This window comes from Triticum urartu, chromosome 7A (assembly GCF_056163025.1).
Source record: "Triticum urartu cultivar PI428250 chromosome 7A, HENAU_Tu73, whole genome shotgun sequence".
In the NCBI taxonomy this organism is placed as follows: Eukaryota; Viridiplantae; Streptophyta; class Magnoliopsida; order Poales; family Poaceae; genus Triticum; species Triticum urartu.
The window spans coordinates 671,203,321-671,219,769 of record NC_141879.1 but is presented as its reverse complement, the minus strand read 5'-3'; the positions used below and the strand labels follow the sequence as shown (position 1 = coordinate 671,219,769).

The 16,449-nt window shown below is 48.9% G+C and overlaps 3 protein-coding genes and 1 pseudogene across 3 annotated transcripts; 2 read left to right on the top strand and 2 right to left on the bottom strand.

Annotated features, from left to right (window-relative positions):
- Positions 1-544: 544 nt before the first annotated feature.
- On the bottom strand, positions 545-2,334 carry LOC125522912 (GDSL esterase/lipase At1g28600). The gene is made up of 4 exons (XM_048687956.2): positions 2,006-2,334; positions 1,653-1,865; positions 1,396-1,544; positions 545-1,311 (listed from the first exon to the last, which is right to left on the bottom strand). The coding sequence occupies exons 1-4, from the start codon at positions 2,241-2,243 to the stop codon at positions 799-801; spliced, it is 1,113 nt and encodes a 370-aa protein (XP_048543913.1). The 5' UTR covers positions 2,244-2,334; the 3' UTR covers positions 545-798.
- Positions 2,335-4,422: 2,088 nt separating this feature from the next.
- Positions 4,423-6,920, top strand: LOC125522162 (14 kDa zinc-binding protein). The gene is made up of 6 exons (XM_048687240.2): positions 4,423-4,579; positions 4,672-4,731; positions 5,961-6,047; positions 6,134-6,281; positions 6,478-6,595; positions 6,703-6,920. Exons 1-6 carry the CDS (start codon positions 4,524-4,526, stop codon positions 6,768-6,770), a joined length of 537 nt encoding a protein of 178 aa, XP_048543197.1. The 5' UTR covers positions 4,423-4,523; the 3' UTR covers positions 6,771-6,920.
- A 153-nt stretch (positions 6,921-7,073) lies between these two features.
- On the top strand, positions 7,074-9,158 carry LOC125522161 (BTB/POZ and MATH domain-containing protein 2-like; annotated as a pseudogene).
- A 2,889-nt stretch (positions 9,159-12,047) lies between these two features.
- Positions 12,048-13,612, bottom strand: LOC125522416 (peroxidase 2). The gene is made up of 2 exons (XM_048687480.2): positions 13,180-13,612; positions 12,048-13,017 (listed from the first exon to the last, which is right to left on the bottom strand). The coding sequence occupies exons 1-2, from the start codon at positions 13,531-13,533 to the stop codon at positions 12,277-12,279; spliced, it is 1,095 nt and encodes a 364-aa protein (XP_048543437.1). The 5' UTR covers positions 13,534-13,612; the 3' UTR covers positions 12,048-12,276.
- Between the last annotated feature and the right edge of the window lie 2,837 nt (positions 13,613-16,449).

Genomic DNA, 16,449 nt, shown 5'->3' with positions numbered 1-16,449 from the left:
TGCCGTGCAGCAGGTGTGTCTTCATATGCATGCTCCTCGAGACGTTCACTGGGCTGCCGTCAAGCAGATTCTCCGCTATATCTATGGCACTATGAATCTTGGCGTCATGCTTCCCGCCTTCGCTGACACCGCCCTCACCGCCTACTCCGATGCAGACTGGGCAGGCTGCCCTGACACTCGTCGCTCCACTTCGGGCTATTGTGTCTACCTTGGACCCTCCCTTATCTCATGATCGTCCAAGCGGCAGCCTACGGTCTCTCGTTCCAGTGCTGAGGCTGAATATTGTGATGTGGCCAATGCAGTCGCCGAGTGTTGGTGGCTTTGCCAGCTGCTTCAGGAGCTCTCTTGTCCTGTTGACCGTGCCACAGTGGTTTACTGCGACAACGTCTCGACGGTCTACCTCTCCGCTAACCCGGTGCATCATCGACGGACCAAGCATATTGAGTTGGATATTCATTTTGTTCGGGAACAGGTGGCCCTTGGCCATATTCGTGTTTTACACGTCCCTACTTTCCAACAATTTGCCGATATCATGACCAAGGGCTTGCCTACGGCGTCATTTGAGGAGTTCCGGTCCAGTCTTTGCGTCAGCCGCGGTGCCGCTTCGACTGCAGGGGGGTGTTGAGTATATGTGTTATGTGCATATTGTGTATTGGGTCCGTCTCCTAGTTCCTTATATAATTGAGGTCTGTGACCCACCTTTGTACATCATATATATACGTGCCTATGCACGAAGAGCAATACATCGTGCAATTCCCATAACATACACCGAGCAAGGGCATTGCCAACATAACATAGCTAGCTGGAGGCGAGGTCTGCCGTAGGTGGCGTTTGGCGCAACATGGTGGACCTGAGCACGGCGCCGGCGACATGCCGGTTAGCGGCGTCGGTCATGTGTATCCCGTCCCACGAGACGTATTTGGAGGGGTTGGTGCACGTCGTCGCCCCGGCCACGCCGCAGAAGGTGGCGTAGTTGGAGTCGAAGTTGTAGGTGCCGCTCCCCCCGCAGCACGCCGCCAGCGGCCTGTCCCCGAGCCCGTACTTGCGGGGCGAGAGGACGATGGCGGCGACGGGGTCGTACTGGTCCGCGTAGAGGATGGCCGTGCCGCGGTGGGCACGCCGGAGGTCAAGGACCATGCGCATCAGCGCGCGGTTGTGCAGCCTGGCGAGGTCGTTGAGCCGCGTCAGGCAGCCGGTCGCACGGCTGTAGGCGGCGCCGGTGCCCTCGAAGAGGGCTAGCATCTGCGGTTGGCAACCCAGCGGTATCATCCCCCGGACCACCACCGTTTTTGCTCCCGCACCGATCACATCCTGCATAGTACGTAGTTGTGAGTCACTACTCTACTCTACATATATAGTATGTTGGAAAAGCAAGAAGAAATATTCACTACTTACGGTCACGACATCACGGATGGCGCGGACGATGTGCGGCACGAAGGTCCGGATCTCACCGTCGCTGAGCTTTCCGGTGATGGCGACGAGGTAGTCGTTGATTCCCATTTCTCCCATCATGACCAGCAACGTCGCCGTCAGCTTCCTCTGCTCTGTGAATTGGTTTGGACGTGAGTCAGACCGGCCAGCAGGTTATTTGACTACTACAAGCCATCATGCGGGAGTAATGCTTTGGAGAGACCACTCATGCATACGTGTACCTTGTTCTGAGCCGGCTAGCTGTACAACATTCTTGAACCAGGCGGTCTGGTTTGCGAGCGAGACGGGCACGAACGACCTAAGCCCTCTGCTCAGGAAGAACTCCGGGCCAAGCGCCGTCGACCCACCGTACGCGAAGTTGACGCCCCGCCGGAAGTCCGCCGCGGTCTTGCCGGCGAAATACGGCTTCGGCGATGGCATCCCCAGCGCCTCAACTGCATGTACGTACAACAAAACCAATGAGAATTAACATTGATTAGTACTCAGAACAAGGTACACGTATGCATGAGTGGTCTCTCCAAAGCATTACTCCCGCATGATGAATTAGAACGTAGATCATCGGGCATCTCATCACCTATGAAGTCGAGGACGACCCGGCCGTCGGACGCACGGCCGGTGGGGTGGCCGAAGAAGGTCTCGCCGTACGGCGGCACGCTGGCAAGCCCGCCGCCGGTGCGCGCGAGCTCGTTCCCGGTGTCGGCAAGCGAGTCGCCGAAGCTTAAAACGCCGGTGTAGTGCGGCTTCGCGGCAGCGGAGAAGGCCCGAACAAGCGCCAGCACCACTAGGAAGAGACGTGAAGCTAGGGGCGCCATCGTCCCTCTCGACCAAGTGTGCTCTGAGTTCTGACTTCGTAATACTAGTATTAGTTGTGAGAGCTGCGTGGTTTGTGAGCAAGGTCCATCTACTATTTGTAGCACTAGTAGTACCTCCAACCATCACCGAGGAAGAAAAAAGAGAGGCTGGAAGACAGCGCTCGATAATGATCTACTCATGTTTGGAGTAATATAGAAATAACACGCCGCACACGAGCCGGGGGACAATTTCCATTATCAAGATCGAGATCCAATCATCTGTGCATAAATAAGAGAGCTGCGGCGATTAATATACTTCTTGGATAATTGAAAGAAACCAACTCTATAGAAAAATCACATATTGTCCAGTATCTTAATGTAAGCCGAGTGTCAAAATATAGGTACTCGGTCTAGATCAAAGTAAGCCGAGTAACATCCGTCAAACGCCAGTACCTCCGTTTCAGTTTACAAGTCCTACGCGTAAATCTAGGTTGCCAATTTTATCATCTTAATATAAACTATATAACATGAAAATTATACGGTTTGTAAATAGAATATCTGAAGTTTATATTGATATATTTTTTGTAATATATGACTTGTATTATGTTGATTAAATTGACGATCTAGAGGCACGCGCACACCCTGTAAACTGAGAGAGAGGTAGTAGTAAAAATTGCATCCTCGGCGTAATAAAATGTAAGTTAAGAGGCTGTTGAAAAGGTTCTCGGCATACATAAAAGATCCGGCATACTATAGAAAACACTCGGCTTACAGGGGCCTCAGCTAAATCTGCTCGCCACGTGGCTGCCGTCGGCCGGCTTAACGGCATTTGGGAATAACCCGAGTATGCTCCCAAGGTACTGGGCTTACATTTACGATTTACGAATTCCTTTTCTTAATCACGGAAACCCATCGTCTCCCATATAAGTACCCGTGATTTGGCACTCGACTTAGATTCGGCTTTATAAGTGACGGACGCCCCAACCCTTTGGTCTTCAAATCCCGGCCGCCGCAAATCGAGCTCGCCGCCGCCGTCGTAGCCCTCTTCGCCTCTCCCGTTGCCATCCTGTCGCCGCCATCCCGCCGTCGGTCGTCGTTGTCATATCGATCGAGGTGAGCAAGACATAACTCTCGTTCGATCTCAATATTTCACATCTCACTAGTGCAGAAAACCCTACTAGCGTTGTACGAGACGTGGAAAATCACAAAGATGCTCTTTATGAATTATGAGAAGATACATGTTTGTTCAAAAAGTTGCCTTTTGTTTAAAAACGAGTATGTGGATGACAAGTACTATAGGGAGTGCAGTTTCTCTAGGTATCTTGAGGTGGACATTACCGATGGTCAGAAGAAGCAGATAGCCATCCCCGTAAAGGTTCTTGGGTATATCCATTTCATAGGAAGACTATAACGTCTTTTCATCATCGAGGAGTCTGACAAAATGATGAAGTCACTAGTGCAGGCAGATCTTATATAAACGGTTTTTACTCCCTTTCCATGACGTAGTTTAAAAACATCGCTTTATCTGTGTGTGCGATAGAGGGAGGAAGAAGGTCTCGCCGTACGGCGGCACACTCGCAACCCCGCTGCCGGTGCGCGCGAGCTCGTTCCCGGTGTCGGCCAGCGAATCGCCGAAGCTTAAAACTTGACGAGATAACCACCCCCATGTATGACATTCCTATTACAACTGAATTTTGTGCGGCTGTAGAAGATGCTAGCCTTCAGAGGATATCATCTTATTTCTTTTTGGCTCCACCCGTTTGTTTTGCATCTTTTCATGAATGTAGTGTATAGAAAATGTAAAAAGGAACTATTCATATGAGTGCATTTGTTCTGATTTAAATATGTACCACAACCTGCATCGATCCATTGTAATTCAAATTGTCTAAATCTTACGGGAGATTTTAACTGTGCAAGTTTTATACTCAAGATGGGCGGGCGCGGCAACACATGCCTTTGTGATCTATAGCTACCAAAGGTGGTTGGACAAGATCTTAACCATGATGATGTTTGTTCTTTTGAGCATCAGTACAAACACAATGTTTGATTGTGTGTCTAAGTATCCTCTGATCTTTTGCTACACGCACGGCTCATTTATCTTGGACCAAATGAATGAACTATTTAAGTTCAGAAGAGGAAAAACAGAAATCCCATTTTTAGTGCACGACGGACATCACGCTCCATCTGGACCGTCAACGTTCCATCGGGCGGCCGATAGCACCGATACACCCCCAGCCCCCAGCGCAACAGCATCCCCGCACGCGCACGGCCGCAGCCTTTTCACTCCCAACCCTGTCTCCAATGGCGGCCACGGCCGCGGCGGCGACGCTGGCGGCGGCCACTTCCTCCCTCCTCCGGTAAGCTCTAGCTGCGCCCCCTTCAGTCCAGTCGAGCAGATATCGCATCCTGTCCAGTCCAATCGAACGCCCTCTCCTCCCTGTTGTCGCAGGCGCTCCCCCCTGCTGCGGCCGCACGCGCTCCGGGTCTCCCGCGACTTCGCTCCCCGAAGGTGAGGTGTCTTCTTGTATCTCAGATCTTACTGGCCCCGCGAATCCCGTGTAATTCAATCGGGGATTTGGGTCAGGGTTAGGTCTCATAGGTGGTAGTGCTAGGGGTAGTTTTGTGCGACGTTGCTGTTTCTTCTGATTTTTAGTGATTACTGGCGTCTGAAGCATGTACCTGCTTGAAATAATTCAGACATAGTTGAAAATGTTGGAGAATCTCAATGCCACATTCAACGGATTTAGAACTTGATCGTGTCTAGAGCAACTCCCAGATGCATAGAAATAGAACATTTCTGCAGTTATCGACTTAGTGAGCCGCGAAGACCCGCCCAAGATGAATTTCATCCCCTGAAAATTTCCGGTATAGGCTTTTTTGTTAGGAACTTAGAATTGGTTAACACCTTGGTCAGAATAGAAAGTCAACAGAGTATCCCTGAAGATGCATTTGAAGTTGTTCACTCTTGTGTAAGCAACAAGGAACAACGGGCCATCGCTGATCCTTTCTCACAGAAGGCCATTACTGAATCCCAATTAATCATGATATACTAGTAATTAACATTTCAGTTCAGAATTCACCACTGCCCATACACATATGGGAATTAATCCAATATCGTTCATAACAGTCCCTTTGCACCTTATCCTGTGAAATTTTATTCCACACACAAGCAATCTGTAATTACCTGAAATTTGTCTGAACTTGCTTTAACTTGCCCATATTGAAATCTCTAAAAAGACTTATATTTAGGAACGGAGGGAGTATATTTTAAGTCTATATCTTTTTTTTTTTTGAACGGTCACCGGGGGGGAGAGCTTCCCCACCTGAATATATTACCACTCAAAAGAGGAGTCAAGAATTACAGCAGCAGTTCGGTTACAACAAGAGCATTAGGGTACAGCTGAAGAGAGAAAGTGAAGCCATTGCCTAGCGGAGGTATTGTCTGCTTCCTTTTTGAACCGAAAAACCCATAGAGAGAAATCAGCAACAATGTTTCGTATCGTGGTTCTGTGGGAGTGATCCTCGTTTCTGAAGACGAGAGCGTTTCTCGAGTCCCATAGTTTCCAAGAGATGGTCAGCGCCACCGAAGGCCAGATATTGGGGTTGAGGCCCTGAATCGTTGGGTGTTGTAGCAGAGCATCAAGGGAGGTCGGAGCCGGCAGTCCCAAGGAGGACCAGACCTGTGTAGTGTATGGTCCTTAACTAATATTGTCTTTTATAAATTCCCGGCTACACTAGATTTGCGCGCCATATTGCTTCATCAACAAATGAAGAGGCTGCTGCCAAAACAGCGGCAGCGACTGCTGATACTGGAGGACCGACCATGTAAATCTCCGATAAGCTTGCCCATTTTACTCCTTTCTAATATATTTCGGTGGCTCTGAATATTCTCCTTTGTTCATTTCTGTTAGTTTTGACAAGATCATTGCAAAGGAAATCCCTTCAAGCATTGTCTATGAGGATGAGAAAGTCTTGGCATTTAGAGATATCAATCCACAAGCTCCTGTCCATGTTTTAGTCATCCCAAAACTAAGAGATGGGCTAACTGGACTTGACAAGGTAGGTTCTGCTGCTTACTTATGAGCTATGTGCAGACAAGAAGATTAACATGTAAAATGCTATGTTATGGCAAGATTTATCTTAGTACATGTTAATGCCCTTCCAGCTGACTCTTTGACCAAGCTTAGTAATTTTAACCTGAGTAGTCCTCCATCTCCAGTATGCCACCTTATTTATACAAAGTACATGCATGTAGGCTGAACCAAGGCATGCTGAAATTTTGGGGCAGCTGCTTTACGCTGCGAAGGTAGTGGCTGAGAAGGAAGGCGTAGCAGATGGATTCCGCGTCGTCATAAACAACGGAGCAGAAGGATGTAAGCAAGCTCATGCTGCAGATCTTACCCCCAATAATTCTTTCTGCTCCTCTCATCACGGTATTTTTCAGCATCTATGCTAATGCTGCCCACTGTTTTGCTCACAGGTCAATCAGTGTATCATCTGCACGTGCATGTACTCGGTGGAAGGCAGATGAAATGGCCTCCTGGTTAAGTTTAGGAACAGTGTACGCCTTTTCTTCTTCTGTATGATCCATTGCAGACTACTCTTGAATTACTTTGTCTGACTGTTTCTCAAAAGTGGATGTACTTTTCACCTGCTTCTTTCTAAACGGTTTTATGATATTACCATCTTTGGACTTGAGTCTGCCAGATGATTACTAACAGAGATGCATATCCCCGGGCGCTTTGCTTTTTAGAGGGTAAAGTAAAACCATGCGATTATGCGCCTGCTAAGAATTCGGAAAAGCGGCAGCAATTTTTCAGTTATAGAAAGACAGTGCACGGAGTCTTCCTTTTTCTGTTGAATCCGAGCTTGTGCATTACATGTTCGTTCGTCCTGATGCGCTCTCACAAGCCATTATAGTCTACAGGATCATTTTTCCTGCCTCTGTTTGTTGGACTGTACTCCTGGTTTTGCCCCGTCAGTGAAAGTACACAGAGGGAGTCAGCTATACTAGTGAAACCCATCAATATTAACGTCAACGTCTAGGTAGAACCAGGAACATCCTAGTACTTGTGCAGTTGTGCTTTTCCCCAGCAAACCCTTCTGGTTCATATCCTGCATTGATTGATCACTTGCGTGTTCAACTTCCAACGCCCATGCATGCCGGCGCCTCCACCCGAGGAGTCACCACCTTGCTGCTTTTAATTGCAACCCCTGCTGTATAAATTGCCCTGCCCTTCTGTATCAAATCCATCATCTTCTCACCCCCAACCTCCACTTCTGTCTCTCCAACCTCCACTTCCCCAACAGCCTTGGCCATGCCAAAGGACCTCACGTCGGGTAGCAGCGTGCGCTTGCTGCAGGAGTTCAGGATCAATGATTTCAGCTTGGTGTCCTCGACCATAGGCGACACGGAGTGCATCAAATCCAGGTGGGACTTCGATGGATACGAGTGGGAGATCCACTGCTATCCACGTTGGTATGGCAATAGTTTTGTTGAGTCCAGGCTTATGTTCCTCAGTGAAGCCCCCACACGCGCTGTGAAGGCCGACCTAAGCTGTCTCCTGGTGCACCCGGAGATACCGTACCAAAGACCAGGCGAAATGAGTGTGTCGCATGTTTTAAGTGCCACAAAGACTGCTCCGGTGGAGTCCTGCTCGTCAAAAGATCACTTCTACGGCCGCCGACCTGTCCCAAGGACGATTACTTGGCTGTGCAGTGCAGCATCACAGTTATGAAGGAACAGATGGATATTGAAACCACGGTGCCCGTGCCGGCCTCCAACCTGCACAAGCACCTTGGTGATCTCCGCAGGAGCGAGAAGGGAGCGGACGTCACATTCCTTGTCTCCGTGAGTCCTTCCTTGCTCACAAGAACATACTTGCTGCAAGGTCCCCTGTTCTCATGGCCGAGTTCTTTGGGCACATGAGGGAGATGAGCGCTCAACGCATTGTGATTGAGGACATGGAGGCTTCAGCCTTCAAAGCCATGCTGCACTTCATATACACCGACATGATGCCTGAACTTGATCAGGAACTGGAGGCCGCGGCAACGATGGCTCGGCATCTTCTTGTGGCTGCTGACAGGTATGAGCTGGATAGGCTCAAAGTGATCTGCGAGGGCAAGCTCTCCGGTGGCATCACGGTCGACACAGCGGCGACGACTTTGGCTTTGGCTGAGCAGCACAACTGCACGCACCTCAAGGCCAAGTGTGTCGAGTTCATCATCAGCACTCCTGCGATCCTCAATGCCGTGGTGGCGACGGAGGGGTATAAGCATCTGGAGGCAAGCTGCCCTTCAGTGCTTACTAGCATTGTCCTCTCTGTGCGTGGGAGAAGCCACTGAAAACGAAGCTGTAGGTGCTTAAGTTCCAATATTCAGTCGATGCATTTTGTCACTTCCTTTGGATGCACGATTTACTAGAACTTTAATTATGTGTACCTTTTGCCTCTATCCTACTTCTATTTATTTTCCGAGCAACTACCATGCGCCTGCATTTGCTCCTTATATTTGGTGGATTTGAGTTCATGCTAAATGCTTGATGTGTGCAAAATCATCTAATGCCAGGCTTGTTTTGTTATCCCCGTGAATGTGTCCCTTCGTTTTTGCATATAAGACTGCAGCTGCTTGTTTGGTTCCTTTGGAATTGGATAAGACTTGGTGAGAACGGTTTCATAGTCTGATAGTAACAGTTTTTTGATTGTTCAAACTCGGGTAATGTATAATTTGACTCGAAGACTATTGACCGAGCAAAGTTAGAAAAATGATTGATGACCAATCTATTCCAAATGCAGTTAGCAGTTCTACATGGTTCCATTCATATTCGAATCCCGCCATGTATTAGGTCGAAGACAAACATATTCTGTGAAAATCTTGCTAGATTCATGTTGGCAGTCCCCCCCTCAAACATCAGTGATTTCTGCTGGTATATTCAGACTGTAAACTATTTTTCAAGAATAAGGAAGAATAACTCTGAAGGATTTTGCACACTGAACAATTGTTTTGAGGCCAAACAGCAAGAATTAAAAATGTTCAGTTATTCACAAAAACAAATTCATTTGTAACAATAAAAAATGTTCATGCATTTCAAAATAAAAAATTTCACAAATTAGAAAAAAAATATACAGTGTGAAAATATTTTCACGTAATTTAATAACATATTTCTTACATTTAAAAAATGGAAACATTTTAATAATATTCATGTGTTTAAAGAGTATGTTCATGATATTTTATAAAAATAAATCATGTAATACAGCAATGTTCTCGCAGTTCAAAGATAATGATTTGTCCCATTCAGAAAAATGTTCAATGTGTTTATGAAAAAACTATTTTACAAATATTCAAAAAAACGTCCCAAACATGTATTATTAAACTTGTTAATCATGTATTGATAAAATATCCAACGTGTGCCAAAAATCTATATCTATACCTAATATTAGAGGGAGGAAGGTTTCTTAAGTTCTCCATATGTCATTCCTTTATATCCATTATTAATTTGCATTAACCATAAAAATTGCCAGCTGAGATTTAAAAGAGGAAGTTTTTGTCTTCTAGCCCGTGCGGCTCTTCTTTGTTCGTGGCAACTATTTCTCGCTTTACGCGAGATGGAAGGAATCTCTCGCGTAAAGCAGGTACAGAATGGGCCGGCCCAGCGGTAGTAATAAAATGAGAGAAAAAGGAAGGAAACGAGGGCTCGCAGTGATAAAATGCCACACTTGCGTTAATGGTAGTACAGGAGGCGCGTCTTACTTGAAGGGAAAAGCGCTAGCTTTTTTAATTCTTATTTTTTTCATCTTTTTTTTGTTTCTTTTGTTCTCCTTTTTTATGTAAGTTTCTTATTCTTTTCTTCATTATTTTTTGCATTTTTTCTTTTTTATTTTAATTTTTTTGGGTTTTATTTTTTTCTTTTTGTTTTTCATTCTATTTCTTATATACATGATCAACATTTTTTCAAGTACTTGTTCAACATTTTTTATATACATGATCTTTTTTCAAATACTTGTTCAACATTTATATACTGTTATGGACATGTGGATAAATCTAAATGTCATCCTTTGAATGTATGTATAAGTTTGATCAGAATTATTGCCAAACATGTTGCTATGTCTTTGAAAGATGCAATGAAACCAAAATGTTTCTGGTGGATGATCTGAAGCGAGGATTTGTTGATCACATACATAATATATTTGTCTTTGTTTGAGGATCCATGCCAATGGATGGATATGTTACCAGATCCATTTGCTTGTAAATGCTAACTAGAATATACTTGCCTGTTATTCTTGTGAAATAAGATGAGAAAGGCTGCCCATGCCCATCAGCGTCAAAGAAGGCTTGATCGTTAGAAACATAAACAACAAACTCTGGAACAAGTGAGCTTGGCTTTTTTTTTTTGCACTCCACAAAAAAGCCGGAGTAACTGGACTGACTTGGAAAGTGTCCAAGTGTTTCTAAAAAACAGAGAAACTTGAATTTGACAAAAGCCATGCTGCATTTCATCTACACGGACACAGTTCCTGAACTTTGACGGCGAGCAGGAGGCCGTGAGGCTGCAGCATTTGCTGGCGGCTGCTGACAGGTACGGGCTAGACAGGCTCAAAGTCATGTGCGAGGGCAGGCTCTCCCATGGCATCACCGTCAGCACTGCGGCGACGACTCTGGCATTGGCTGAGCGGCACAACTGCTTGCGCCTCAAGGCCAAGTGTGTCGAGTTCATCATCAGCACTCCTGTGATCCTTGACGCTTTGTGGTGGCAACGGAGGGGTATAAGCATCTGGAGGCAAGCTGTCCTTCCGCGCTTACCAGCATTGTCCTTTGTATGCGTGGTAGAGGGAACTGATGCATCGCTAAAGTGCCTGTTCACTCTTCCAGTTTTAGTACTTCATATTCAGTAGAACTCCTTCCGTCCGGAAATACTTGTCATCAAAATGAACAAAAGTGGATGTATCTAGACGTATTTTAGTTTTAGATACATCCCTTTTTATCCATTTTGATGACAAGTATTTTCGGACGGAGGGAGTACAAACTTAATTATGCCTGTTTTCCGCCTAATGGTGGCATTTGTCCGACGTACTACTTCTAATCTGTTCTGATCAACTAGTGTGTGCAAGTAGTTTCCCTTAAAAGTTAATGGAATTAATTCCACGCTGAATGGTTTCAGATGTGGCAAATCATGTACTCCATCCGTCCTCGTATAATATTAGACCATTTTGCAAGCTATGTTAGCTTGTAAAAATGGTCTTGTATTATGGAATGGAGGGAGTATTTTATTGTAAACACATGGCTTGCTTGTGAACGCTGTGATATATAGTACTCTCTTATCTGGTGTTGTATTTCCTGTTATTTCGTTCTAGGACTACCTCAGTTATTGTAAACGTATAACTCACTATTGGAAGAACTGTCGTTGCTGATGTAAATTCAGGGGTACTCGGCATACAAAGTGTAAACGAGTTCTGATAGAAAACAATCTATCAACCATTCAGTACTCAGTAAACTAATCAAAATGTTTGTGCACATGATTCGAACTCTTGACCTACTGATCAAGAAAAGTTTCGTACATCTGTTCTACTGTAACTCGTATTTATTCTATCTGATCCATGTTTGTCTTTACATAGAAATTAAAACCAACCGAAATTTCTTGAACTAAAGGCAAAAATTTTGCCCACCATCAAAATTTTGACGAAACTTTAGACCTTGGTGTGCACAAATCGCGAGCAAATGCGAGGTCACGATTACATCTTTGCTGGCCACCATGACCAATTTGGTATCTTAATTAGTGAAGATACACCGTTACTTGTATACCTAGTGTACCTTTATTACACACAAATGTAGAGTAGTAGTAGCAGTAGTAGTATTAGTTTGACAAAACCAATAATGACACTTATTGAACCATGTGATACATGTGGTATGCAATCTAAATCTAAATAATTTAAATAAAGAAAACAATGACACTTGTTAAAAAGTGATTGACAGAAAAGTGTTACATCTTCTCCATCGGGCAATCCCGCCATGGAGCCAGCTAACCACCATGCATTCTACTAGGTACTCCTACCCAACGTTAGTTGTTGACTCTCCAGCATACCTTCCTGATCTCTGCGCCTTGGTCGGCTTTGGTCTTGACCCCGATTTTCCCCAAATTCTCCATGGCTCTCTCGAACTTCCTCTCCCACGCCCCTGCCTTTTTCGCGTTTTCTGTCACCTGCTTTATTGTTTCGGCCGAGTTGAGCACGGCGTCCGAGGTGAACAACGCTTTTCCGTCAATCACATCCTGGTAGTAGCGCATATCCAGGACTTCGGGGGTCACATGTTCTTGGTCCACGTTGGTGTTGTCGTCGTTGCACTGGGCCCTGAGTTTGGCGGCAAATGTCGGGTCCATTTCAGAGAAGCGGCTAGAGAAGAACGCGCAGCGTGCGCGGCCGATGGTGTGCGCGCCGGAGAGCGTGACCATTTCGTCGGAGGTGAGCCCCTTGGCCTTGAAATTGTTGAGGAGCACTGTAGCGCCGGAGAAGGGCCCGGGCAGCTGGTCGGTCTCATCGGCGAAGGACTCGCGGCCGTCGTAGCGGCCGCCAGGCATCCGGATGTTGATCCTGCGGTTGCTGAGGATGGAGGAGGCGTCGCGGGCGGCGAAGGCGACGATGTCGGCGCACGAGACTCTCCCGGGGCAGGCGGCCTCGATCTTCGCCTTGGCCGCATCGATCACCTCTAACCCTCGCAGGCTGTTCTTGTTCGGGTTGCCTTCCATTTCCGTGTCGCTGTTGTTGGAGTTGGTCGTCTTGAGGAGGACGGAAGCGTCGCAACCCTGAATATAATAAACATGAAAGACATCACCTCCGTAATGAACATATTGATCTTCGTAAACAACAATGCAGTTAGTATATACTTCCTCTCCGTCTCAATTAGAAAGTTGAGACACCTATTTTGGGCCGAAGGAAGTAAGCTAGAATCGAGGAGGTGTGTGTACCCGAACGAAGCAGTCGTGGAAGAAGAGACGGATGAGGCCCGCGCCAATGCCAGGTTGCGCGGCCACGGCCTTGCTCACGGCATCCCTCACGATCCCTTCCGCTCTCGGGCAGTAGGACTTGGAGCTCCTGTTGTTGTAGTAGCCGAGGCCGAGCCCTAACCCCGAGGGACGAGGCACCGGCACCAGCGCTCGCGTACGGCCGTTCATCCTGGACCTGGAGCCCTGAGGACAGAGCCGCGGGTCCTGGATGGGTAGCTTCAGCCAGCCGTTGAAGCAGATGATGTCGCCCTCGCACGCCGGGGGCCCGCCGAGGAACGCCGCCAAGACGATGAGCGCTGCGAGCTTAGTCACCATTTCTTTTCGCGACCAAGACGGTGAACACGACCAAGATAGATGGCCGTGTGTACGTCGAGTGTTGTTTGCTCCGGCTGGGTACGGCCGGGTGGCATATTTATAGGTCGTCGGGACGACGACGACGACGACGAAGGCAATAGGCAACGACTTGTATGGGCGGCCGCGTTTTGTCGGCGGCGCACGTTGCGAATTTGCGATGGACGCAATTTCCACCGGAGCGGGCGCGCGTACAGGTACAGCTCAAGCGGCTGACCGGCGACGTTCGAGGCCATGTCTCGATCTTGTCGTCGTGCCGTGGGATCAAGCGTTTTGTCTCACTGATTGCGGGTCCGCCTCGAGAGGTGCTGACTTCGGCGTGCATTAACTCCGGCATTGGATCACGGGCGAACCTGCGCATTAACTCCGGCATGCAGGTGAACCTGCGTTTGCAGCTTCAGTTGCAACGCAAAAACAGCATAAAAAAACTCGGATACCGCGTCATTAGGCTGGTCATAGTGGGGAGTAACTTATACTAGTGTCATGCATATGACACTAGTCTAACTTACTATCTTCATAGTTGAAAGTAACATAGTAGTAGTGTCATAGGGGACTTCATTAATTAGCTTGTAGACCCATCTTGTCTTGAAAACGCTATGTTACAGTAACATATTATATTACCACTTCTCATTAACTACATGTCACATAAGCAAAAGAATTTTGGAGTGCGCTATATTACTTGCTAAGTTACTCTCACTATGACTAGCCTTAGCAATAACCTAGTGACATAAAGAGACAAGTTGCCTCGGCGCGCTGCTGTTCATGCAGGTCCATGTTCCGATTGTGCATTATTCGGATGCGTTTGGCTTTGAGCCAAAGTCAACCTTACCAAAAAAATCGAAACTACTATACCAACGACGCACTATATGCACGACAGCTGCACGATGTCAATCTTGCCGTCCGCTCCACTTTGATAATATGAATGGACGCACTGATATGTGCTATCGTCCATAAATTGTCTGCCGTGCATCGCGTGTATAGCACTGCTGCAAAAAAATTGGTGCGCTGACAGATTTCAGCCGTTGTTTGGATGGTGACCTAATATTTGGCTAGCCAAGCCCAGCCCGTGCATGCCTGTGCATTTTAGGTCAACGCGTGGGCAAAGCCGAGGGCGGAGAAATCCTTCGCCAAAAAATTGGCTTCCAATGCATGCATGATCCTCTGAGAGACTGAAAAAGATTCCCTTCCATGATCTAAGTACCGCACCATAAAATAAAATAAAGGAAAAAATGTGTACTGTGCTTCTTCTACCTCCGTTGCCTTCTCTCTTTTACCTCCAAAACTAACTTATTACTCCTCCAAATCCATGACAAACAATAGTGAATCTTGTCTTCTACCAATGAAAAAGGACCCCCTTATGCTAACCGGTGGCCATAGCTAGCCTCCGTTTTTTCAATCCATGAAGCTCCCTAATGATCTAATTTCTGTGCCCTATTTTGTTCTCTGTTTTTTTTGACAGCTCCTTTATTGTCTGGTATCCAAACTACTTAGGGCATCTCCAGCCGCGCCCCCAGGAAGGCATCCTTAGGCAATTTTTTCGCGCCGGCGCCAAAAAAATGGCCCAGTCGCGCCCCAGGAGCCCGATTTTCGTCGGCCTGGGCCGAAAACAGCGCCGGCGGACCCAGGCCGAACCCGGCGCGCTGGGGCACACGGGGGCGCCGGGGCGAACTGTATTGGCGCGAAACAGCCACGGGCCCGCCGCGTCAGCGACACGGCGCCTCGTCTTCTCCCAACGGCCTCGGTTCCCGCAGGGAATCATTGGCAAGGTTGCCGCCGGTCAACCTCGCCATTGATTCCTCACGGGCGGCGCGTCACGGGACGACGTGCCGACGCCTCCCCTCCCTCGCACGCGTACACACGGGTGCGGCGCGGCTATATAGCCGGTGGCCTGCACTCGCCTGTGCCCACACCAGCCCCGCCCCTCGCCGCCGCCCAGCTCCTCCCTCTCCCTACCTCTCCCGAGCGCCGCCCAGCCCCTCCCTCTATCTCTCTACCTCTCCCGAGCCCGTCGCCTTGGCGGAACGCTACCCCGGAGACGAGGCGGCGGCCAACGGCTTCGGCCGCCGTTCGCTTCGCGAACAGGAGTCCTGGCTCCTGTTCCAGGCGAACATCCCGGTGCCGCCGGACATGCGCGCTGGGCCGATGGGGTGGAGGCTCAGCGCCGGGGGAGTGCCCATTCCCCCGTTGCCCGACGCCGTGGCGAAGCCGAAGTACTTCGCCGTGGAAGTCGAGGTCGTGCGCGCCTCCCTCACTGACGCCCAACTCTCCCTCCCCCAGTACGCCGCCGACAACCACGCGGCTTGGGCGGCGTATTTCGAGCGCCGCCAGCAGCAGCGCTTGGCGTCCACCAACGGCGCGCCGGTGGTCGGCGGCCGGCAGAACAGCGAGGGGCGCCACCTGTGGTGGGGCATCCCCGGCCGCACACTCGAGGGCGTGCTGACGTACCTCGAGGGCGGCAACGACCCGCTGTTGGCGTACCCGGCGAGGGCGGCCGCCCCGGGGCAGCACCGACGCGTCGGGCCATGGGCGCCAAGGAGGTTCGGGTCCTCCTCCTCTTCTTCCTCCTCCCGATCTTCATCGCACTCCTCCGGCACTCCGGCCCTGCTCGGCGTCAAGGCCGAGCCCGCGGCGGAGACGCCGCTCGGCCGGCGCACTCGCAGCGCCGGCATCGTCATCAACGAGGGCGGCCGGCGCGCCTACTCATCGGCTCCTCCTTCGCGCTTCGTCAAGCCAAAGGCGGAGCCGGGGCTCGCGCCGGTGAAGGAGCCGGCCGCGCCGGTGACGACGGAGCTCGACGACGACGACGCGGCCCTGGAATGGGCGTGCAGGGACTCCATAGCGATGGAGAAGGAGCGCTTGGAGAAGGTGAAGGAGCGCCAG